Source organism: Sinohyriopsis cumingii, chromosome 15, assembly GCF_028554795.1.
Source record: "Sinohyriopsis cumingii isolate HCF-2022 chromosome 15, ASM2855479v2, whole genome shotgun sequence".
Taxonomy (NCBI): Eukaryota; Metazoa; Mollusca; class Bivalvia; order Unionida; family Unionidae; genus Sinohyriopsis; species Sinohyriopsis cumingii.
Window position 1 is genome coordinate 149,881,301 of NC_142975.1, and position 26,053 is coordinate 149,907,353.

The 26,053-nt window shown below is 35.1% G+C and overlaps 1 protein-coding gene across 1 annotated transcript in view; it reads right to left on the reverse strand.

Moving 5' to 3' along the window:
• The window catches only part of LOC149783049 (3-dehydrosphinganine reductase-like), a 28,802-nt gene extending 9,853 nt beyond the window's left edge, over window positions 1–18,949 (reverse strand). The window contains exons 1-6 of the mRNA XM_089934645.1: window positions 18,775–18,949; window positions 14,541–14,630; window positions 13,483–13,542; window positions 6,635–6,700; window positions 5,823–5,918; window positions 4,328–4,519 (exon numbers count right to left, since the gene is read on the reverse strand). Coding sequence (XP_089790771.1) covers window positions 4,328–4,519; window positions 5,823–5,918; window positions 6,635–6,700; window positions 13,483–13,542; window positions 14,541–14,630; window positions 18,775–18,894 — 624 coding nt within the window. The 5' untranslated portion in view covers window positions 18,895–18,949. The remainder of the gene's footprint in view (window positions 1–4,327; window positions 4,520–5,822; window positions 5,919–6,634; window positions 6,701–13,482; window positions 13,543–14,540; window positions 14,631–18,774) is intronic.
• Between the last annotated feature and the right edge of the window lie 7,104 nt (window positions 18,950–26,053).

The following is a 26,053-nucleotide window of genomic DNA, read 5'->3' on the forward strand; positions in this document are numbered from 1 at the left end:
TCTAACATACCTAAACATAACCCAAAGAATATGTTCTAACATACCAACTTTAATCTCAACAACATACATATTATAATCTGATTATCCATACAGCTGTGCATTGCTTAGAATGTTACCAACTATAATTATCAAGATGACAAAAGCTGACTGCTGAAAAGATAGTTGCCATCAAGGAAAATGGTATGTTAGTCTTAGTGGTTTCCCTCGCACAGATTATGAAATATATTTTAAAAGCTACTAGACAAAAACCCATCCATGACTTAACAAAAGCTCACTTCCATCGTAAATACTGCTTATGTTGTTGCTAACAGAGCAAAATGTCATCATATGTTTTCAGTTTGAAGAAACAGTAAAAACAATTTGACTAAACAAAAAGAAATAGAATTCTTTTATCACAACTCAGAAATTTGACGTCAAGAAAGATTCAAATAAACATCATCAGTTACACATTCTAAATCTGTGAGAAATAGGATGGACTAATGGTTGCAACCAGATGTTTTTTGCGCTGACTTTACTGACAAGTTTGTTTTGCACAACAAATGATTATTTATAATTAATTAAAATAACACTAACATAAATTTTATTACACTGAATCCATAACATCCCATACAGAAATTTCTCATGGATTCCATATGGAATACTTCAGGAATCAGCACAGAAGAGAATGATATCGACTGAAAAACTTATAGAATCAGACAATAAGTCAATTCCCATAAGTACTTCACAGCAAGTGAAATTTCTATATGGAATAAAGTTGCAACTTTAATTCATAAGCACTTTTTTCCATATGGAAAGCAGGCTCATGTATTATACCATCATGAAAAATACTCTCTAAAAATTAATAACCTAAACTATCTGATTCAAATAGAAATAGTAGTGGGAGTTAGAGTACATTTATATTTAAGTGTAGCTGATGTGGAAGGATGAATATATACTCATATAAATTTAAGAAAACACATGCATGTCAGTTTTCTTTAATTTATTTTCACAGATGTTTAAAAACAGGCAAAGACATGACCAAAAAAGTAGAGAAAATGTAAACATGATCAGAATATTAATATCTGGTAGTACAAGCATAGATGAATCTTTGGACTTATAAAATTTGGTGCAAGGTGGATTTTGGACTTGATATGATGTTTACTCTGAAAAATATTTTTTTTTTGCTTCCTATTGTTGTTGTTGTTGTTGTTGTAGGGTTTAACGCCATTTTTCAGCACACGATAGGCTATACATGATGGCCAGTATCAATGGTGGAGGAAGAACCCGGGGAAAAACCCCGGGAAGACCCACTGACCCACGAGAAGCTACTGGCAAGCTTTCTCACATACCAACATTGGCCGAATCCAAGACTCGAACGCATGCAGACAGAGGTGAGATGGCAGTGATCCGTAACGGAAAGCGCTTTAGACCACTCGGCCACTCGGGGCCCCTGCTTCCTATTAAAATATGCTCTACAAAAATCATACCCTAGTGAAAATGTGACTGAAATTTCAGCAAAATAACAGTGAAATTTTTTTTACATTCACTCCAAATGTCCATTTTTTTTTAAAATCTAAAATTAAGGTATTTTAGGAGATTTTACCAAAATTTCTGAAAATGTCAGTTATATTTTGTGATTGAAATTTCACTGACTCTGCCAACATTTCTGAAATATCAGTTAGAATTTGTGATTGAAATTTCACTGAGAGTTTGTCAAAAATTCTGATATTTTGTGACTATAATATCACTGACATTTCAGTAAAAAAACAAATAAGATATAATAAAATTTGTTTTTTGTTTCTTGTACAATTTGAATGATTTACAGCAATATTTATATTTCCTATTTCTGATAGCTGTAACTTACTGCCCTCTAACAAGTTTGCTTGTTTTCCATTTTAAAACAGAATTTCGCTTTTCTTCTGACCTGAATCTGATTTTCCTCTATATGGACCCTTTTTTTTAATATCGTCTTAGAAACTTTTAACAAAATAATGCTCTATTCGGTCCCATTGCACAACGAGCTTTCTAATAAGTATTTGTTCTGTTTATTATTTAACAGATGATCATTGTAACAAGCTCTCTGATTGGTCAAAATTTTGCACTTGCCCAATGAACCGTCACGTAATGGAAATTGATGGGAATGAGCATGTTTGCTAAACATGGCAATTCGAATTTTCGAGTGGGATAAGAGTTCGAATAACCATCTGAAAAATGTGCAGCAATGAGAAAAGATTGAATGCAAAGTTGATGGGAACGTAATTGGTCAATCTGTATGAAAATTTATCACCACGACTAGCATATTGCTTTTTGTGCCATAAAGAGCTTTACAGAAGCGGCTAATGTGCTAAATAAGACAAGAAATTGAACCAGGATGATTTCGAAGTTCTATAACTCCAAACTGATTAACTTCCAGAATTTAAGGACGGACAACATACAGACCACTGGTGGGAACAGTCATATGTTTGCGGAGTTTTCTTGGCCCACAAGTAGAATCATCCTTCAATATCGTGAGTGGTATTATTGTGTATATTATCAAAATGTTCTAGGTGTGTTAGAATTCAGTGCAAAATAAGAGTAATTATATCATGATAAACGTTTGTCACGGCTGCTTACGGAACAAGGACCAATTCAAGAGACCACAACAGCATCATAGTTTGTACATTAATCAAAAATCAAGTCTGCAGTACAACTGACATAAGGCAGGCTCCTAGAATTTCTTCTTTTCATAATCAATGTCTCAAAGGGATGCTTTTCTGTAATTTTGCATCATTTTCACAGTTGAATTTTTCAATGCAGGATAATATTTTATATTTTTTATATGTTTATTTGTTCACAGATGCCTGTGCATATGTTGCAAGCTTGATACTTTGATTTTTAAAATCACTTAATTATTTAGTGTCAAGCCAGATTCTTCACATCATGTTGTATATATTGTACATAACAGATAGAAGGCCTCAAGGTAGATTAGTTCTGTAACTAATTCAGTTACTTCTCTAAATAAAGTCTTTATTATTATTATTACTATTATTATTATTATTATTATTATTAACTCCCATATCTCTTGCCTTGGATGTCATGTAATTACAACATCTGTATAATTTGTTTCATGTACACTGAAATATCACCTTGGTTAATAAAATTCTGTTTAATTCATACCCATTATTTATTTGAAACCTGCTGAAATGTCTGAAAAACTACTGAAACTTCAGTAAAATACTTAATAATGATCAAAATTTTATTGAAATCTCACGAAAGTTTTAGTAAATTCTCACAAAACTGTCAATGACATGTTAGAGATCTTGCCAAAACTTAAGTTAAAGTTTTGGCCACATTTTTTTGAAACCTCACAAATATTTCAATGAAGTTTTAGTGAGATCTCACCAAACTTTCAGTGAAACAAAAAAGACTAAAGTGACGCCATCATGGGATTAGGCTTTGTATGCAAAAAAGAAAATGAGGACAAGAAAAACCTAAATCTTATTTGATAATGTCTGTCAAAATAAAATTTACGATCCATTTTAAAAATTATTGTGAATATTTACCATTGATTCAAAATAATTTCTAAGAATCATTTGGCAGTTTAATAGAAATCTGAAGCAGATTTTTTATGGTTTAGGCAGAAAGCGCTTAAAAAACCTGTCTGAAATCCTCCTTAAGTCCGCCTGGAAAATTTCATACGGGATGAACTTTTACCAAATTCCATATGAACTATTACCAAATTCCATATGGATCATTTACAAATTCCATATGGTATATTTCCAAATTCCGTATGGACTATTCACAGATTCCATATGGACTATTGCCAAATTCCATATGGATTATTCACAAATTCCATATGAGCTATTGCCAAATTCTATATGGAATTTTAATTTTATTCCATAAGGACAATCTACAGATCTCATAGACTAATTTGCATAATCCATGGGATTTTCCATAAGAAGTACGCAAGGAATCTATAAGATTTCCCAATGGATACACTGAAATCCATAAGAGTGGTTCAGCTATAGAATAAAAATGTCCATATGGATATTTCTTTAAAAGTACATATGGATTCCATATCCAGTCTATGTGGAAAATTTTGTACGGGATGCCTGTGATTTTAAATGAAAAAAATTAAATATTTAAGAATTAGTTGCTCCATTCATACTTTATATGTACTTATACTTAAATCAGTATGATACCCCTCTAAAAAGGCCACCATCTTATAAGGCCACTTTCCTGCTTTAGAAGAGATGGCTTTATAAGAGGGGGACCACTGTAACATGGATAACACATACACAATTCATTTTAGTCATTTACAGAATAATTGCATGACTGTTGTTTCCACTTGTAAGAAAAAGATGCTTACTTCCATCTGCAGTGACTCTGCCAGCCCCCTAAGTGCATACTTGGATGGGGAGTAGGCCGTATAACCATAGACCCCCAACTGCCCTGCTTGGGAGGAGACAAATACTATTCTGCCCTGACGTCTTGACTTCATGGACTTGACCACTGCCCTGGTTGGATACACACTACCTAAGTAGTTTATCTGCATCATTTGCTGCAATGTAAATAAAACTTTAAAGACTTTACAAATGTAAATCAACTTAATAAAATAACAATTATACTTAAATGAAAAAACTAAATGAATGACTCCAACAGTTTTATTTCATAAAATGGGTTTCCCCCTTAATATGTTTATCTTGGCCAATTTAGATCTGGTAAATCTGAAGGAAAATTGCTTGCCTATAATTCTCCCGATAGTAGCATCCTAGGGTTTGGAAGATTCCATCTCTAAGAAAATTAACTAAATTAAGATAGATGTAAATATAACAGTGAGACTGAAGTCATTTGTACTAAATATATAAAAGCAGGCTTACTCATTTCAATATTTTTAGTAAAACTCGACAATTATAAACTGTACGTGAATAAGACCTATGTCTTGTTTATTCTGGAATTTGTCAGTTTAATTTGTTTCTTTGTTCTCCTAAATTTAAACGAATCTACTGTAAATCACAAAATAATAACTACAATAAAATTTAATAAAATTTAGGAATTTGTAAGTGTAATGTATTTTGTTCTTTGTTATTTTAATTTTCAAAGAATATACTGTAGATCACAAAATATTACCTAACATTAAATTTAATCAAATTTAGCAAGTGAAGTCACAAAAAACGATTAAATTTTGTGATGAAACGATTGTAAAATACACATGCTATAAAAGCCAATGACTATCTTCAATGATGTTTAATTGAAGTACTATCTTTCACACTAGGGATTTTTCTTATGACCTATTTAAGAGCATATACAGAGTTTTAGAGTCTTAACTGAGGGATCTGAGTCTTAACTGAGGGATTTGAGTCTTAACTGAGGGAACTGAGTTAGTTATTAAGGTCATTTGGATGCACTGCCTTAGAATGTAAGTGGTTGAAGGCTTGTTCTTAAGCATATTTTTTGTGTAGGAAAAACTTAGAGCTGTATGTGTTTCTTCAGAAGTTAGTTTCTTCAGATTCTTGTGATTGGGGAAACTAAGATAAAAAAATTTAATAAAAAGTCTATGGATTTTTTTTACAGACTAATTTATTTATATTGGTCACATCTTTGTATGGTGGTAAAATGTTCAGAAATTAGATATCTGACATGAAAAATTTCTGTAATCATCACAGATTCAGGTGCAATTTACCTGTTGAAAGACTACTTTTAATAGAAATGAAAACATTTATAGTTTCCTACTCTGTTCCTATTTCAAAGATGATACACGCAATTTGCCATTTCACTAACTCCAATTTTATCTACTGTGTACTCAAACAAAGGTTTAATAAAAATAGCCCAAAATTTGTTTTATTTTGCTGATTATCATGTACCTGGAATTTCTCTACTGGTAGATCCTCAAAGGTTCCACTTATGGAAGTTCCTGCACAGTTGACAAGGATGCTGATAGGCCCTAGCTGACTCTCAGCCTGAACAAAAAAATCAACATTTTTACAATTATTTATGATATAGACTGTCTTTTTGTTTCTTGTCATTCAATGCGGAAGGTGCACACATATTTTAACTGAGCATCAATTTGTCACAAAACTCAAAGTGGTCAGCATGTAAAAAAATCTGCAGGACAAGTCAAACACAGATAGGATAAACATGGCCACATGCTGCAGCCTGATAAAATAGTTAAGTAACTTTCCTGCACATGTTTTTTCAGAGAAATTAGGTTATGTTCAAGTCTAAGTTATGAGATATGTCACAAGAAATGCTGTAATAGCTACAAAGAAAATGCTTGTCATAATAGTTAAAATTGTATTGGGAGATAACACAGCTTTAAAGATGCAATGAAAATGTTCTTTCTGTAGAATAAGAATACATCTCCATTCTATGAATCAAAATAAGGAAAATGTGATTAAAAGACAAACAAATTAACAGTAGTAAATGCTGAATGAAAAGCATGTCCTGAGGATGTTACATAAATGTTCTGGTTCAAACCAAACAGAAGATGACAATGAGCAAACAATCCTTTTGGATAAATATCTTAGTTAGAAAGATGTCATGCAACCCTACTTATAATATTGTGTCTAGAAAAATGTGTCTAGCCACATGCAAAAAAGGCTAGATACACCCCAAAAAACACAGCGAAATTTGTAATGTCTCAAAATATTCTTTAATCTTTGCTGATACATTTTACCTTATTCATACTTCTCTCCACGTCCATGTAATCTTTTGATACATCCATAGCCACCCACTGAACTTTCTGAAAGCAACATAATTTAAAAATAAAGTTTACTCTTTGGAAAATGCCCAATATTAAATTTCATTACTATAGTATTTCGATACATAATCAATTACAAGTTTGGTCCAACTACAAACAATATAGACCTTGATCTGCTGTTGCATAACATGCTAGCTTCATATACTATATCATCTACTGTTGCATAACAATCTGGTTTCATATACTATATCATCTGCTGTTGTATAACATGCTGGCTCCATATACTATATCATCTGCTGTTGCATAACATGCTGGCTTCATATACTATATCATCTGCTGTTGTATAACATGCTGGCTTAATATACTATATCATCTGCTGTTGTATAACATGCTGGCTTCATATACTATATCATCTGCTGTTGCATAACATGCAGGCTTCATATACTATATCATCAAAGAAATGAATGGAAAGTCACAAAGAAAGAAAGCCCTAGTGTGGAGTCTATTAAAAGCTTTAGCCATTTGACACAAACAAACCCAACCATTCTATTTATCTTAGCATGAAGATGTACTGTTAATAACATTTCAGTGTCAATATATTTTAACAACATTAACGTACAGCATATCAACAGCATAAAATATAACAAATACATTTTTGACAGTAGTGATTTAAAAAAAAAATAAGACTAAATGAATTCTTATTATTTTCAAGGAATTATTAAGACAGGACAACAAAAAGAATCATGACAGATTTTCAAATAAAATTATAAGCATACAGTAACACCAAAAGCATTGCACTACACTAAAATACTGTGCTGGTAAAAAAACGTATTTCCAAGCTTCCCTGATTTGGATAACCATCCCCAGGTTTGAACCTTTTGGGTACTTCTCTATGGGTAATGAATATTTTGGGGTAGATGTCTGTTGTGTATGTGCATTTGTCTTTCATGATCATTAGGTATATACAAGTTGGGGATCTCAATAGTTTCCAAATCATGATAATGTGGCTAAGTCAATTGGGGGCTTAAGACTGAACACTGGGGCCAGTGTTGGCTGTATGTATAAATTTGTCTTTTTATGATTAGTAAATGTATATTATGGTAACAGGGTGGGGATCTCAAAATTTCCCAAGTTATGACCTTGGGGTTAAGTCCCTGGAGGTGCCAGCTGCATCTCTAAATTTGTCCCAAGTAAGTATACATGCAGTTGTATGATGGGGACCTCAATATTTCCTATGTTATGACCCATGGGATAAGCCCTTGCAAGTAATCAAAGACCATTGGGCATAACAAAGGGTTCCAGTCTGGCATGTGCTGACACTTCTATCATTAATTCAAAGAAGATAAAAAAGTAACTGAGTTATTTCATATTTATGGAATTTATCTGAATTAACCCCCACTCTTCCCCAACACTCTAGTTCCATCTCCAGAGATGAAATAATAATTTCAAAAGTGTTGGTACAATCTGCAACCATCAACAACCCAAGTTTGATGTATCTAGCATTAACTATGTAAGAGTTCAATGACATTATATATGCAGATGGATTGTGCCACAATATCCCCATAATCTTTGGAAGTCAATGGTAGAAAAATCTATTGCCCAGGACAACAAAAATGCTGCACAACCATTATTTCAAATGTGACAGCCCCATCAGTAAACAAAATATGTTACAAAAGAATTCAAAACTGCTAAGGAATTGTGTACATTTTCCAGCAACAAACATTTCATCATTGAGTAGTGTTACATATATTTAATTTGTTCTATTGCTAGTTTTTCTTTTTCAGTGATTATATGGTATGTAAATTATTGTTGTTGTCATTGTTGTTCTAGGGTTTAACGCCATTTTTCAGCACAAGATAGGCTATACATGGCAGCCAGTATAACTGGTGGAGGAAGAACCCTGGAAAACCCAGGGAAGAACCACCGACCCATGAGAAGCTATTGGCAGGCTTTCCCACGTACCCATGCCAGCCAAGCCTTGGACTCGAACCCACGCAGACAGAGGTGAGATAGCAGTGATCCGGAACAGTTAGCGCTCTAGACCTCTCGGCCACTCGGGGCCCCATGTAAATTGTATTTTTTACTTGACCTTGTCCAAAATAAATTTAAAATTGTGTACCTGTACCTGACCAGTAACATTTAATTTTGTAAACAAATAATACATAGCTAAAAAAAAAACTCTATGTGGATTAAATATTAGGATCATTATCAATAGAGTTAAACATGTTTATTTGGGGTATGGGTCTACGATTATGGTATTCCCCATTGATAAACCTGTTGTATTTGATGTTTATTATACATTTAGAAACAGACTGTATTTGTTTACAACTTAGATTTTATAGAAATGAACTCTGGACCTATATTATGGCTCACTTTTGCATCATAGTTTTTTATATAATCTTGTTTACTTGAAAAATTATTCATTCTTGCTTTAAAATATTTAGCAGAATCATTTTTATTGTTGTGTTCAGTATTTGATTTAGGAGGAATTATTTATTTAAGTTAATTTTCATTGGAATACAAAGTGCTCTTCTCTAATATTCCTGGACTGGAACATTGATTTGGAATTATAGTGATTTCAGACAAGAACATTGCTGAATTATATTATTCTGATTTATCAAAAGACTGTTGGCACATCATCCCACTTCAGGCCATTGGCACATTACCACATTTGAGACTCCAGGCACATCAAAACATTCAGTGTTGGATTTTCAAATACCACTGCAATTTATTTGGAATTTATTCATTAGGACTGGTGAAAGAACTTGATTTGGACTATTTTGAATATAATTTGCACTACATGTACTGTGAGAGCCTGTCAAATTTTCACTTTGAATTTTAGGGAAATAAATTATTTGTTGAATTTTACAAAGCTTAATGGTTTTTGCTCTTTTTTTTTAGTTAGTTGTAGTAATAATCCCTCTGGGTACCTACAGCAGGATGCCTTAATTATCTCTATATAATTCTGTAGTTGATGGATGACTGCTGTTGCTGATAGGCCTCACTAATCTCATGTGTCTGTTGCTCATTATCTGATTAAGCGATTACCATCCATACTATCAGCCCCTCAGGGAAAACTCTTAAAGAAACAAGTGATGTGAATTTCTGTCAAAATACACTAATATTTAGTAGCATTTTTTTCATCTCCAACTTGACACACTGACTTGGTTATCATTTAGTACATACATTATGCTTTCTCAGTGAAGAAGAATATAGACACTATATTTTGAGCACAATGACAGTGCTTTGGTGGCTAACTTTAGCTAAAGAAACCATTTTTTCCAAGTAAGATAAGTTTCTTCGATAATACTTACATACATGTATCTTATGAGAACAACTAACTTGCAAATACAACCCTCCCAGGTTAAAATGTTTTAGCTAAAAAGCAAAACGTTATCTTCCCACATAGGTGGCAGTTAGAATGATCTCCCCATAATACTTCATTTATGACTGGAATGTAATGCATGCTCTCAATATGGACATAGTGAAGGTGTGGGGAGGCTGGGAGTACATATGTATTATGACTGGGTAAGTATTATTGAAGAAATATATTTTACCCCCCTAAAAAATTGGTTTCTTCTTCAAATATATTACTCAGTCATAATATCTAAGAAGAATAGGTAAAAGGTGGAGGGATATACATCCCTTGACACCCCCCGAGACCATTTCTAGTCCTTTAAAGTATGTTAGACATCTTCTTGATAACCCGATTGGAAAACGGACTCCATGTCAGGGATCAACTTCAAAAGGGAATAATTTTCCCTCCTGCAAATCCAGCAGAAGTCATAAAGCTGCATCATTATGAAGCTGTCCAATGACCCTGGAAAGTAACCTGTTACGGCTATAGGTTCCACCAGATAGAGTTGAACCTTCAAGAATGAAATAATCTCTGAGATAAAAAGCTGAATATTAATAGATTTGGACCTCCATCCCATGGCATGGATAATGTCAGTTGGAGAAGTTTCATTCAAACACAACGCATGTGGCAACTGCCCTTACTTCATGAGCTACAATATATCACCCTATCCCTCTGTGCAGGGTAAAAAGAGACATGATCTCCCTAAACACAACAGCCTAGTCCTTCTAAGTACCACGTCAGAGCTCACACTGTGTCCTGTAGATGACTTGGAGGTGACATGTTCATGGTAGACAGGAATTTCATTGCAAAAATCTGCTTGCCCAGGAGTGAGAGCCTGTTCTTGGCAATAAAAGGAGGGGTTGTCATGAGCAATACTGACCCATCTTGTCAAAACTGTCCACAGTTCATGTCCACTGATAGTACTAGCATGTATTTCGCTGGGTCTGCCTACCATCACTAATACCATAAGGAAGCAAGTCTAATTTGAGAGATGAACCAATGAAGCTCTTGAGAAAGCTTCCAATGGTGTCTTCTTCAGCCAAGTTAGTACCCATGATAAATTCCACTTTTGGCAAAGAGCCAATGTCTTTGGACATGTGTTATCAAAATTGGACATAAGAATGGATAGGTATTTGTTTTTGTCTGATATCCATTCTTCCTTAATGATGCAAGGTGTCTGTGACTGTGGACTAGTAGCTTTTGACTGCAATTGGTGCTAAATGTTTCTTGTCAAATCCCAGAGCCCGATGCTTGGAACTAAACATTTTCTAAGTCAAACAAGTAAAATTTTCCAAGGCTCTAGTCCAGAACAAGTGCTCTTCTCCTATTTTAAAACAAGTCCAGCAAGTGTTAATTTTCATACTTTAATCATTTCATCTACTTTTATCAGGCCATCCATGCTCTCTGGGCCTAATGAATAGCTGAATCTACCTCCATTTATTCATTCACATCCTGTGAAATAACAGTAAGTGGTCACTGATAACTGTCACATGTGTGGGATTTCTATTACTGCTTGACTGCATATTGGGCTAAGCAACCAAATTATCAATCAATCAAAACACTTCAAACAAACAAATCATGATTAATTAACAGTGCTTTAAATGACCTTCTTAATATTGTGTTCACTCAACACACTCATTAGCAGATCACCCTTTGACTTCAGTCCACAAAGTCAATGCAATGAAATTAATGAAATGCATTTTATCAACATAAGTATCCATTTCCTTTATGAAGTGATTAAATGACAGTAATGAGTCTTTAATTTTTTTTAATTAATTATAAAGGGATCGACTTCAATGTGTGGGATTGCATTTGAAACAAAACAATGATGCTAAAGGAAGTTTACTAAATTATTTTCGCAAGGAAGGTCATCAGGAAGATTAAGAAAAGGAAAATTCATGTGAAAATCGAAGGATAAAATGTAAGGCTACCACTGAGTCTGAGGTAACTAGTCCTCCTAAGGGACATAAGCCTAACTCAGTGGCAGCACAAATGTCAAATATGACACAACTAACATATATAGAAATTTTAAGGCACATTGAGTTCATTATTATCCATGGTTAGAATTCACTGACTCAGACAGAAAGATGTTTTGCAGTTACTACAACCAATATCCCAGACTGGTTCAGGTTAGATATTCAGCCAGTGTATTTATCAATGGAAATGACAAATTTATGATCTAATCAAGCAAGTCTTGTGATAGTTTTTTAACTCAACAAGCCTGTGCAGCACAGTAAATATATGACACTAGCAAAATTTCTTAAGTTAGAGCTGCTAAAGTTGCTGCTGATTATAGAAATCTTGGGGAGAACTGTAGCAATTTTCCAGAAAATAAGAAAAATCTGCTGGACAACCAGATTTCAAAGAGGATGCCCAAGGATATATTGGACTTTCAAAATATTTCTACCCTTGAAAGTATTGGGATAACATCATTTACAGGTCTGTTGACTCATTATGGGTCTGTCAACTTATTTATTAGTTTGATATTCAAACTGTAATATGAAGCTCATGAAATATTAGCTAATAAAATCCATCAATGCATGGTTATAAACTCTAGAACAATGTACATAGCCTCCAGCATTTACACCACATGCATTATGAACTTGTCTTCATGTGGATAGCCTCCAGCATTTACACCACATGCATTATGAATTCGTCTTAGTGTGGGTTACCTCCAGCATTTATACCCCATGCATTATTAACTCGTCTTAGTGTGGATAGCCTCCAGCATTTACACCGCATGCATTATGAACTTGTCGTCGTGTGGATAGCTTTCAGTAATTACACCAAATGCATTATGAACTCGTCTTAGTGTGGATAGCTTTCAGCATTTACACCACATGCATTATGAACTTGTCTTTGTGTGGGTAACCTCCAGCATTTACACCCCATGCATTATTAACTCGTCTTAGTGTGGATAGCTTTCAGCGTTTACACCACATGCATTATGAACTCGTCTTAGTGTGGATAGCTTCCAGCATTTACACCACATGCATTATGAACTTGTCTTTGTGTGGGTAACCTCCAGCATTTACACCCCATGCATTAATAACTCGTCTTAGTGTGGATAGCTTCCAGCATTTACACCACATGCATTATGAACTCGTCTTAGTGTGAATAACTTCCAGCATTTACACATGCATTATGAATTCATCTTAGTGTGGATAGCCTCCAGCATTTACACCACATGCATTATGAATTCATCTTAGTGTGGATAGCCTCCAGCATTTACACCACATGCATTATGAATTCATCTTAGTGTAGATTTTATGTGACCTGTCAAGAGAAACCAACTGTCTTGAGAGATCATGATATTTTAGCAAAAGAGGCAGTCTTCCAAGAGAGGTAATAATGAACCATCTTATAAATTTTTAAAAAATCCCCCACCCTAACCCATAACAGTGCACATATAACAAAACTGTGTAGCATTACTCCAAACAGTAATGAATCAAAGTAGAGGTCAAACCTGATTGTCACCATCTTTGATGAAGGCTTTAATCTCTGTCTCTGCTTCCTTGAGTTTTCCCTTAAAGTGAAAGATATGTGGGTTAGAGAATATGAAAGTTTCACAATATGGTCAAATGTGGCTCAAAATATCTTCAGTATTAAGAGAGAGCACACATCACTTGCATTCTTAATATTTCTAGACCTCTTCTACATGTAATTTAGTTAATGTAATAATAATCATGTACATAATGAAACTAAAGTTTAAAAGACAATAGTGCCCCTTACTGTGACAATGCCAAGAAATCTACATGTACCAGACATTTTCAGCACAGGCAAAGATCGGTCATGTAGTCACATGATTATGCAAAACTGGATAGTCTGTTATATAAAACTAGATAAAGTTTGTTACATAAAACAAGAGTCTGTTGCATGAAACTGGATAGAGTCTGTTATATAAAACTGGATAAAGTCTGTTAAATAAAACTGGACATAGCCTGTTACATAAAACTGGATAGAGTCTGTTATATAACACTGGACTGAGTCTGCTACATAAAACTGGTTGATTGCTCATGTGACCTAGTGGTTAGAGTGTCTGCCTTGGATGTGGGAGGTCATGGGTTCAAACCCCAGTAAAGTTATACCAAAGACTTATAGAAATGGTACAAGCAGCTGCCTTGCTTGGCACTCAGCATTAAGAGGTTAGTGTTAGGACTTGTCTGCCTTTTGTCAGAATAATGTGACTGGGTGGGACATGATGATAGATGTCTGTGGCATGATGCCTCAGTGCTAAACATCACTATAAAGTGCCATCCTGCAGACAGTGAAGCAATAACAGGTTTAACCAGGAACATTATGGGTGCAAAGACATGTTAAATTTGTGCCAATTATTATAAAAACATGCCACATGGATGCATCATAAATATCTGAGTGGGCATCAATATTTTTTCTATGCCAATGGTACAAAAATGCAGCATACATTTAACCCTGAACATGTGGTGTCATACTAATGCAATTTAAGCATTACAAAAAGGCCATCTTATAATTTTACAAAACTGTATGGATTCCAAATGAAGTTACCTGATCTCTGGCTGCAATAGTGACACAAGCTCCTTTCTTCACAAACTCTATCGCAAGGGCTTTCCCAATCCCACTTGATCCACCTGTAATCTGGACAAAAATAATGTGTTTCTAAATGAAATCCAGACAAAATATTTTAACATTACATAAAAATAGGAACAATAAATTTATAACAGGCTCAGTATGATAGGATTTGTTTTTCTTTGTGCCTGGGGAGCTTTTCTCCATAAACAGTAAACAACAGAAAAGCACTGGACTAAAATAAACAATACTAATTTCAACAGACTGTTCAAGCCTGTTAAAGAAAGCAATACAATTTACAATAGAATGTTAGAGCCCCTTAATCAATGCAATACAATTTACAATAGAATGTTAGAGCCTCTTAATCAAAGCAATACAACTTATAATAGAATGTTAGAGCCCCTTAATCAAAGCAATGCAATTTACAATAGAATGTTAGAGCCCCTTAATCAAAGCAATGCAATTTACAAGACTGTGAGAGACCCTTAATCAAAGCAATACAATTTACAATAGACTGTGAGAGACCCTTAATCAAAGCAATACAGTTTACAATAGAATGTTAGAGCCCCTTAATCAAAGCAATACAATTTACAATGGACTGTTATGGTCCCTTAATCAAAGCAATACAACTTACAATAGAATGTTAGAGCCCCTTAATCAAAGCAATGCAATTTACAATAGAATGTTAGAGCCCCTTAATCAAAGCAATGCAATTTACAAGACTGTGAGAGACCCTTAATCAAAGCAATACAATTTACAATAGAATGTTAGAGCCCCTTTATCAAAGCAATACAATTTACAATGGACTGTTACAGACCCTTAATCAAAGCAATACAACTTATAATAGAATGTTAGAGCCCCTTAATCAAAGCAATGCAATTTACAATAGAATGTTAGAGCCCCTTAATCAAAGCAATGCAATTTACAAGACTATGAGAGACCCTTAATCAAAGCAATACAATTTACAATAGAATGTTAGAGCCCCTTAATCAAAGCAATACAATTTACAATGGACTGTTACAGACCCTTAATCAAAGCAATACCACTGACAACAGACTGTTTGAGCCCCTTAATTAAAGCAATACAATTTACAACATATTGTTTGAGCCCCCTAATGAAAGCAATACAATTTACAACAGACTGTAAAGCCCTTTAACCAAATATGCACCAAATTCAGACTTTGTAAAGATGCATGCATATCTATAGGAAATTATACATGTTCATATATAAGTATACCTACTGCACTTGTAATTATACTTTTGTCTGGAAGTTTTGGGATGTCAATGAAGGTGCAGATCAGTCAGGAATCGGGAATGAACAGACCAAAATGAAACTAAACAAGCAAGAGAGCTGTTAGTACCATTTTTATAAGTCTTTGGTATAACTCTGCCAGGGTTTGAACCAACGACCTCATGCATCACAGGTAGATCCTCTAAATCATTAGGTTTATTTTGTAATTATTGTTTGACCTTAAACTGAGTAACAGAAAGAAAGTGAAACCAATAAGTTATTGTAAAAAATTAAAACACAAAGTGAAAATTTGAAAGAACTTACAGTATTGGTTATTAAATCTTAAATAATCCTAAAAGTTATATCATAAGTTCAAAAGTACAGACTTTTCTGACTGAATTCCAATCCTGACTGTGCTGATGTACCAACTGTAGTGATGAATCACAATAATACAGTCCATAATGTCTCTGACTGAATTCACAATGATCCCAAAATAGTGTTTTTGCTCAAAGTCTATTAGCATTTTGTAATTCCAATAAATAATTTAAATAAATGATTCCTTTGAAATTATAAGTAAATACAACAGTAAATGATTCCAGACTGATATTTAAATAGGAATGAAGACTTTGTTGGCAAAAACCTCTTTTCTATACATACCCACTTGGCCAATGTCACAATGTCTTATTATTTACATGAGAAGTCACTAAAAGCCATGTGTAAATTTATATACATTCAGTGGTCTCAGAAATGCTTTATCACGCGTATTTGGACACCAATGTTTTATCTTGGATGCCGAAAATCACTTAGGCGGGAGTCCTCCATACACATGTAATAGGTGGGCAGCAAAATTTAATGACTTGCCCATCCATCTTCAGCCACCTGCTTAGTGGGAAAATGTGTTGATTAATTAGCCGTGCTGATATTTACAATGACTCATTGATGTACATGTTGCCATTATAAGAGTACGTCAAAAGAACATGATGCAATAGCTGGGCGGCAGGTTCAAAGGCTTTGACTTGTGACTTCGGAATCAAGACATGTTGAAACTTAGACAAAATGTCATTCATAAATTTGGATAAGTATTTTGGGGTTAAAATGGCAAACTGACAAAGACCGTAATTAGATTCAGAAGAGTACTCAAGTTGCTAGAACTGAAAGTTTGGATGGGTCAGTAGCTAAGTGAAAGAAAGTATGTGATGCCTAGCTTAGTGCTTGAAATAAAACATTCTTTGGACCGACAAAATTCAGTCTCACTCTGATGGAAAAACAAGAGATATATCGAAGTTATAAAGAATGTAGAAATTAAACTCAGTGACAACCAATAGTTCTTCTAATTTGCATAGTTTTTTGGGAGGGGACTGCGATTTCTACTGGTGGGACTCCTATTTTTACCAAAATGGGAGTCCTGGACTCCTAGTTTTAAAATCCTAGCAAGACCTCTGTACATTACTATTTGATAGTATTCAAGTGGGACATACTCAACTGATTTCCATTTTTTTCAAAGATAACAATTAAAAAATAACTGTTTTCTTTATTGTAAACATTGAAAATTTTCTGGTTAAAAAAAGATCAAAACGTGATAGCTCATGTCTATTTCATTATGATTTCAGTTAGAAATGTATGTAGAAGTGTATTTCCGAGTTAAAAATCAATCTTCTATATTCTCTTACTATCTTTACGAAAACAGCAATGACTACTAAAGTAAATCAGGTGTTTTTGTTCCTTGTTTTTCTTAAAACATTTCAAATGGTCTTAATCAGACCATACTTCTCTCTGAATCAGCTATTATCTGAATCACCCAGCATTCCTGGACCTTATCATGTAGTGGTATGTGTGCCCAACTGATAAGCAAACTTAATGATCACAGTGTATCTCCATCCTGCTAACTGAGATGTTTACTATAAATTTGGACCGCTCTGGTTGCCTGGTGGTTAAAGCTTCTGCCTCAGATGCAGGAGGTCACAGATTCAAACCGTGGCCAAGTCATACCAAAGACATAAAAATGGTACTAACAGCTGCCTCGCTTGGTGCTCAGCATTAAGAGGTTAGTGTTAGGACTGGTAGGCCTGGTGTCAGGATAATGTGACTGGGTGGGACATCATTCTATATGTCTGCGGCATGATGCCCCTGTGACAGACATCACTATAAACTGCCACAATGCAGATATCATAGCCATATGACTGAAAAATTGTTAAAGCTACATTAAAAATCCAAATCACACACAAACTCATAAATCAGGTATTACTTATAATAAGTAAGGCATGTTCCATAAAAGAAAATGTTCACAATTTATAATACTATGTTTGGGAGCGAATTTTTAAGCTTAAATGGCAACAGTAAATTTATATAACACACTTGTAAAGTAATATATAAATGTGATCATGTAGGTGCATAAATTAAATATTAATTGTTGTTAAAGATTTAATACTAAAATAGTTTAGCCAAAGTCTTGACTGTTTAATGCTCTGCACCTTTAATGTCATCAAAACACTTCCAGATGAAAATTACCGACCACTGTGGACTTTAACAGGGTGGCCAGATACCAAACTGGGTCAAGTAAAGTGGGTGTCTATCATAACCAATAACTGGGTAGTAGGAATTTGTTTTCAGCACGCTCTGCTTTCATTCTGACAACATGGCATACAACATTCCATCCAGTTTGTACTGTATTAATTATTATACCTTTAAGTTGACCTCATCCAAATATGTCCACGTAACTTATCATTGCTATTTATATTTAACAAGGCGTATAAATAATGACATTGCAAAGGAATACGGATGCCTGAGGATTAAAATAAAATGAACAAATGTCATTTAAATGCGCGTGTAAACAAATTCTAACAAATCACACTCAATACTGAAATAGTCGGCTTGCAACACCAAAAGGACCCTGTAACTCTATAACTCTAACCATAGCTGTAGTATAGTAACCATCAAATGCTCCCTCGAAATTACATTCTGCAATAATTACAAGTTGACTTACAAATACGTGTCCTCCTTTAGCTTCGAGACGTTTCCCTGACTGGAGGTATGAAATAATGTATAAAATAATGCACACTGTCGCTAAAATAATAATATGCGTTACTATCAATGTGAAAATCATTATGGAATTATAGTGTAGACGATAGGCATAACCGAACCCAAATGAGCAGTCAAGGGGAGGTAATTAGGAATGCCCTCTGGTTACCAAGGCTGTTTCGGGCGACTATATGAAATATTATCCCAAAACAATGGGACACACATACCTAATTTATTTAAACAGTTATTATTGCTTTCGAAAAACGTAGCATGAAATAGTAAAAGGCTGACTTTCAACTCTTACATTTAGCGATCCATACATTTCTAGAAGAAATCCGAACAAGATAAGATTTATTTAAGATCGGCATTATTTAAAACAACAATTCAACATAAGCTCTAATGATCTTTTCACCGATATTACCTACAACAATAGAGTCCTTAAAGCAAGCATGATTTGTCAGACATACAAACACACACACACTACAGAAACATAACTGGACAGCGCATAATTTGAGCCATCAAACCATTTTAAAAGGCATTGATAAAAAGTGAATTTATATCTGGATAAATTAAAACGAAAATTTACGCTAATTTCAACCCAAATATTAATTAATGGTCAGAATAGAAAATTAAATGCAGAAGCACCAACTTAGGACATGAAGCATGCTGCGATACAGCTTACGCTTTACTCGAAAAGGAAGGAGCTAACAGTACGGCACTTTATTGTACATATGACAATTACAGATAAATTAAACAAACAAAACACACACACGCACACACACACACACACACACACAAAACGCGAACACAAACATTAACTGTCGTCATGGGGGGGGGAGTATGAGCAAATATTACATTTTCTTACCATTGTCAATCATCTCAAATCAATCTTTGCGCGACATGATATACCAGAAGTATTAGCTTCAGATAGTGGTCTGCAATACACAACCCTAATACTCAAAGAAATTTGCAACAAATTATGGATTCAGCCATATTACAAGTAGCCGTAAGAGCTATTCAAACAATTAAAAGAATGCTTAAAAACAGAAGACGATCCTTGCATAGCTCTTTTGATATATCACGCAACACCATTACCGAATGGATACAGCCCTGCCGAATTACTGATGAGAAGAAAATTACAAACTACTTTGTAGATGGCACCAAACAACTTAGAGCCGAAATGGCCAGATTTAATGAAAGTGAAGAAATCGGAAAAGTATCAAAAGTAAACTCAAAAGAGAAATTATGATCTTCGACATCGCGCCAGAAATATGGAGAAGAAAGAAAAAAACTTCAGGTAGGGAATAAAGTATGGATTAAAGATCATTTTGCTTCAGGAATTATTAACTCAGGCATCTACACCTCGGTCATACACGGTAGTAACTGACGAGGGAGAGATGCGGCGTAATAGGAGAAATTTAATTCCCGTGCCTACTACATTTTCGGAGCCTCACAGAGTGACTTTTTTTAAACCCTGATAATTTGACTGTCTCAGATGAAAGCAAAGCAGTGCCAACCAGTCAAAACGGGTATTTCACACGTTCGGGAAGATTGTCAAAACCACCTGAGAGACTGAACTTGTGAAAGTGAAGCTGATATAGCTTGTTTAGAAATGCAGTCATCAGATCACGTTTCATTTTAATGTTAACTTTCTCAGGAGGGGAGATGTAGTGTAAGCCTTAATCTAATAAGCCTGGTAATATCACTTGACAGTAAAAGTAATCAGATATTCCACACTAGCTGTATTGATGTCTTGTATTTAATAAATAGTATAGAACGCCTTCTGCAGTTATTCTTCAATAACAAATAACGTTACATTGATATGTTTGCCTCTTGACTGAATCATCAAATTCACAAATACGTGTCATATAGACCAGACCCACATGAGTGGGCCATTGATGCTTTCTCTATGACGTGGCCAGTCCTAATTTTATATATGTTCCCACCTTCCAGCCTGGTGGGACGTGTTCTTCAGAAGATAGTAGACGACTATGCAGAAGTGGTTCTGTAGCACCATTGTGAAGAACACAGTCCTGGTTTCCCTGCCTTTTGCGACAAATTGTTCAGCAATCGTACATTCTTCTACAGATTCGCTTCCTGTTGATTTTGCCTCAGGATCCACTCAAAGAACATCAACTGCGGGAAAAAAAAACCGGCTAGCTGTGTTTCGCTTATCAGGAAAGCCTTGTTCCGTAAGGGCATATAAGGACAAGCTGCAAGTGTCATACTCGACTCATGGAGAGAATCTGCAAGGAAACAATATTGTATACATCTCCAGAAATGGTTTCACTTTTCTGTTCGGAAACATATTTATCCCCTTGATCCACCTGTAAATTTGGTCCTGGCTTTCCTGACAGAGCTGTTTGACTCTGGTTTAGGTTACAGCTCCATCAACACTGCCAGATCTGCTATGTCTAGTTTAGTTAAATTGAGTTGTAATGTTGACTTGGTAATAATATGCTCATAAAAAGATTTTTGAGAGGAGTTTTTCTACGTAGGCCATGTTTGCCAAGATATGGCATAACCTGGGATGTGAGAACTGTACTTCAGCATCTGGAAAAGTTTTTCTTTGAAACAAGTGACGCAGAAACTAGTGATCCTGTTGGCCTTACTTAGTGGCCAGAGATGCCAAACTTTGCATGTCATAAATATTGATGATATTACTATTTCTTCTGATAGAGTTGTTTTCAGAATTAGGGACCTTTAAAAAGCAAAGTAAACCTAGTCAACATCTATCACAAATGACTTTTTCTGTGTATCATGATAAAAGACCATGCATAATTGAAACCTTACAAGAATACATCAGTAGAACTTCTTCCCATTATTGACAACCACACAACCTCCTTTTAGAGCTTTGCTAAAAGCACCATAGCTAGATGGACCAAGACTGTTATGAAGGAGGCAGAGACAGATACATCCATTTTTGGGGGCCCACAGCACTAGAGCTGCATCAAGCACTGCTGCAGCTAAAATGAAACTGTCCTTGCATACTATTATTAAGACTGTAGGATGGAGTAATGATTGCACTTTCTGCAAGTTCTATCATACACCTGTATCGGATTGCTTAGATTTCAGCAGTGCTGTGCTTGGGAAGTCACAGCTATAAAACATTTTGATTCAATCTCAGATGCTTATATATTGTTCTTTATAGTTATATCTAGTATCACAAATATACATTTTGCTTTATTTTTTCTTCGTTGTTGTGCTTGGATGCATTAACTTTAAAATCTCGTGGGATCCCGAGGCACTTACAGGGGAAATAAAATTTCACAATTAAACAAGACTTAGCAAAGTCGCAGTTTGATTGGGATTTTATGAACCTGTAAGTGCCTGAGGGGTCACATGCCCATCCATATACAAATCAATTATCTTCATTCATATCCCACCCTATTGTTAATCTCTGAGGCCTCCAAGCTGATCATGCTCTAAAGACTGACCCATCACGTGACCAATTCCATCATTATTAAGACTGTAGGGTGGAGTAATGATTGCAGTTTCGGCAAGTTCTATCATAAACCTGTATCGGATTGCTTAGATTTCAGCAGTGCTGTGCTTGGGAAGTCCCAGCTAAATAAAATTTTATTCAATCTCAGATGCTTAGGACATCTAAAATATTTGAATATCTAAAACTGTCTTGCAAATTGATCGTCAGATGGCCTCACTATTATGGTTTGCTTTACATTGAGGGAGCACTGATGAAATAAAGTATTAAACAGACGATGATAATGTGATGTTTCTTTTATAGCGGCATCAATCAATTCAGTGAGAATAATCTGATTAAAATTAAATGTATATTATAAAATCGGGAAGGGGGGGGGGAGAAAACAATTTACAGTTCGTTACGCAAAAGATTATAGTATTCCAACATTCCCACCATTGCTTGCCCCCACTATCGATTTTTTTTATAAAAGAAAAGAAAACCACCAAGAAAAGTTCCAATCTATTGTTAGAGCAATTTGTCTCATTTTGATGGTGATACGGGATTTAAATTTAAGTAACAGGAGTTAAATAACAAATGCACAAAATATAGACATGTCAATCATCAATTTATAATTTCTAACTTGTGTGTCACCAGTGGCTTCTTAACAATGTCAACTTATTCGCCTTTCAAACTAAACGAAAACTCCTAATGGACTCGGGTCACAATTGTTTTTCATATCGAGTCTCTACATTTTTCTCAGAACTGAACTTTCCATGGTGTCCAAATCACTGTTCACTGTCGCCGAAATACACAGACAAACAGACCAAACTGTTCATATTCTAAAGAATAAACAATTAGTATTAAATCAATAACTAGAATGCCTAAATTTACCCGTCAAAATGAGAGAGAAAAAAAGTTGCTCTAAAAATAGTTTGGGACTACAGTAGTTGTAGTCTGGTTCCCTGCTTAGTATGCTCCCTGCGATGCACTCCCAAATACTAGCGGAGTACAACGCAGGGAGCATACTAAGCAGGGAACCAGACTACATTCATTGGTACTAAACCGGAAGTAACAATTGTGACCTGATTCCTAATGCAAAAAAGCAGACAGACTGCTCACTGTAACTTTCTGGTTTCAAGTCCATAACAGTCAATATGTGTCATTTGTGTTCAGTATTTGCAATGACTAATTGTAATATTTCTAATACAATTTGAAACAGGATACATCTGTTGAAAGATATGTAACTCAAAATTGACGGAATTAATGAGATTATCAAAGACGGTTAACCACGTTACATCTGTAGCTTGAAACTGACGAATAAAATGACTAAGTTTTATGCTTGTTTTTTTTAGTGGTTTTTTTTATTATCCTTGATGCCGTTTGTTTTGTTTTTTTTTGTTTTTTTTAAAATCGTTTAGGGGGTACAAACAAACGGGAATGTGTGCGAATACTATAATACAATGTATTCAAACTTTCAACAGAGGTAATACCACAGTAGTTATAGGGACCCAAGGCATCCGTATGAATAGTATTGTGTCCGTAGATTACAAAGTTGTAAACTTCCGAAATGTCACGGAAAGAGGAGATTCGAGAAAGAAAAAAGTGAATATAAATGTGGAAAAATGTTGCTCAAAACTGAAAGTAGTACCAAATTTCAGAAACACATACTCTCTCTCTCTCTCTCTCTCTCTCTCTCTCTCTCACACACACACACACACACACACACACATCCGAAATTATGTAAAATAAAAATTGGTCTGGACTAAATATGGTACAAGACTTGACAAAAATCCATAAACTTTTGAATGTGTGTGTGTATGTGTGTGTGTGTGTGTGCTTTGGATTTTTAAAATAGCTTTAGCAGTTTTTCAGTCATATCGCTACGATGTCTGCAGTGTAGCAGTTTATAGTGATGTCTAGTACTGGGACATTATCCAACAGACATGTAGCATGATGTACCACCCAGTCACATTATCCTGACATCAGGCCGACCAGAGATAATAATAACCTTTTAATGCTGAGCGCCAAGCGAGGCAGCTGCTAGTAACATCTAAAAAGTCTTTGGTATTACTCGGCCAGGAGTAGTGAAGGGGGATCCTATAGGGTCTATGGGACTTATCATTAAAAATACCCTTGGGAACATATAGGGTCTATGTAAATTTAACATGGAGAAAAATCGTGGGAACATATAGGGTCTATGGGAATTAACATGGCCAAAAATCGTGGGACAATATAGGGTCTATGGGAATTAACATGGCCAAAAACCCTGGGACAATATAGGGTCTATGTAAATTTAACATGGCCAAAAACCCTTGGGACTGTATAGGGTCTATGTAAAATTGAAACAGGGAGGGTCTCTACTTTTTTAAAAATAAAATCAAAAAAAAAAAAAAAAATAAAAACAAAATAAAAAAAGGGTAGGCAATGGAAAGGCTATCTCTTTTTGAGAAATATGGGGGCCCTGAAAAGGGCCTTTGGGTTTTCTTCTTCTTCTTCTAATTTCTTCTTTTTCTCCACCAAGTTCTTATTTTATCTCCTACACTCTTTTTCTTCTTTTTTTCTCCTCCTCTTCTTTCTTCTCTTCCTCTTCTTTCTTCTCTTCCTCCTCCTCTTCTTTCTTCCTCTTCTCATTTTCTTCTTCTTTTTCAATTTTTTCGTTCCATTTTGTGACGATCGTCGATAAATACCTATGTATCTATAATCAGCTGAAATTCCTATGAAATCCCACTATCTATTTATAGCTCCAACTTGTGGGTTTTCCTTTGGAAAATCCCACTATCTTTTTATAGCCTCAGCTTGAGTGACGTTCCTGTTTATGAATTCTAGTATATATGTATAGCTACAAAATGTGGAAATCCCCAAGTCGATATTTATAGTCTCGAAATTTCCAGCGTCAGTGACGTCACTGTACTGAACACTAGGGATAAAATATCAACAGTGTTGCAAGTGGCTGACCTGAATACGCGCTACTGTAGGTAGGTAGGTAGAGTGTATCTGATAGGGATAAAGTGAGTTTTATACGGACAAACAGAGACCAATAGACACACACAACGTACGCGCGCAGACACACACACACACACACACACACAAACACACAAACACACACACACACACACACAACGTACGCGACATACTCACACACACACAAACACACACAAACACACAACGTACGCGACATACTCACACACACACATACTCACACACACACACACACACACACACACAACGTACGCGCGCAGACATACTCACACACACACTATAAAAAAGATAAAATTAGTAACTACTTACAATATCAACTTCTGTGACGATCGTCGATAAATACCTATGTATCTATAATCAGCTGAAATTCCTATGAAATCCCACTATCTATTTATAGCTCAAACTTGTGGGTTTTTCCTTTGGAAAATCCCACTATCTTTTTATAGCCTCAGCTTGAGTGACGTTCCTGTTTATGAATTCTAGTATATATGTATAGCTACAAAATGTGGAAATCCCCAAGTCGATATTTATAGTCTCGAAATTTCCAGCGTCAGTGACGTCACTGTACTGAACACTAGGGATAAAATATCAACAGTGTTGCAAGTGGCTGACCTGAATACGCGCTACTGCAGGTAGGTAGGTAGAGTGTATCTGATAGGGATAAAGTGAGTTTTATACGGACAAACAGAGACCAATAGACACACACAACGTACGCGCGCAGACACACACACACACACAAACACACACACACACACACACACACACAACGTACGCGCGCCGACATACTCACACACACACACATACTCTCACACACACACACACACACACACACACACAGAAACAC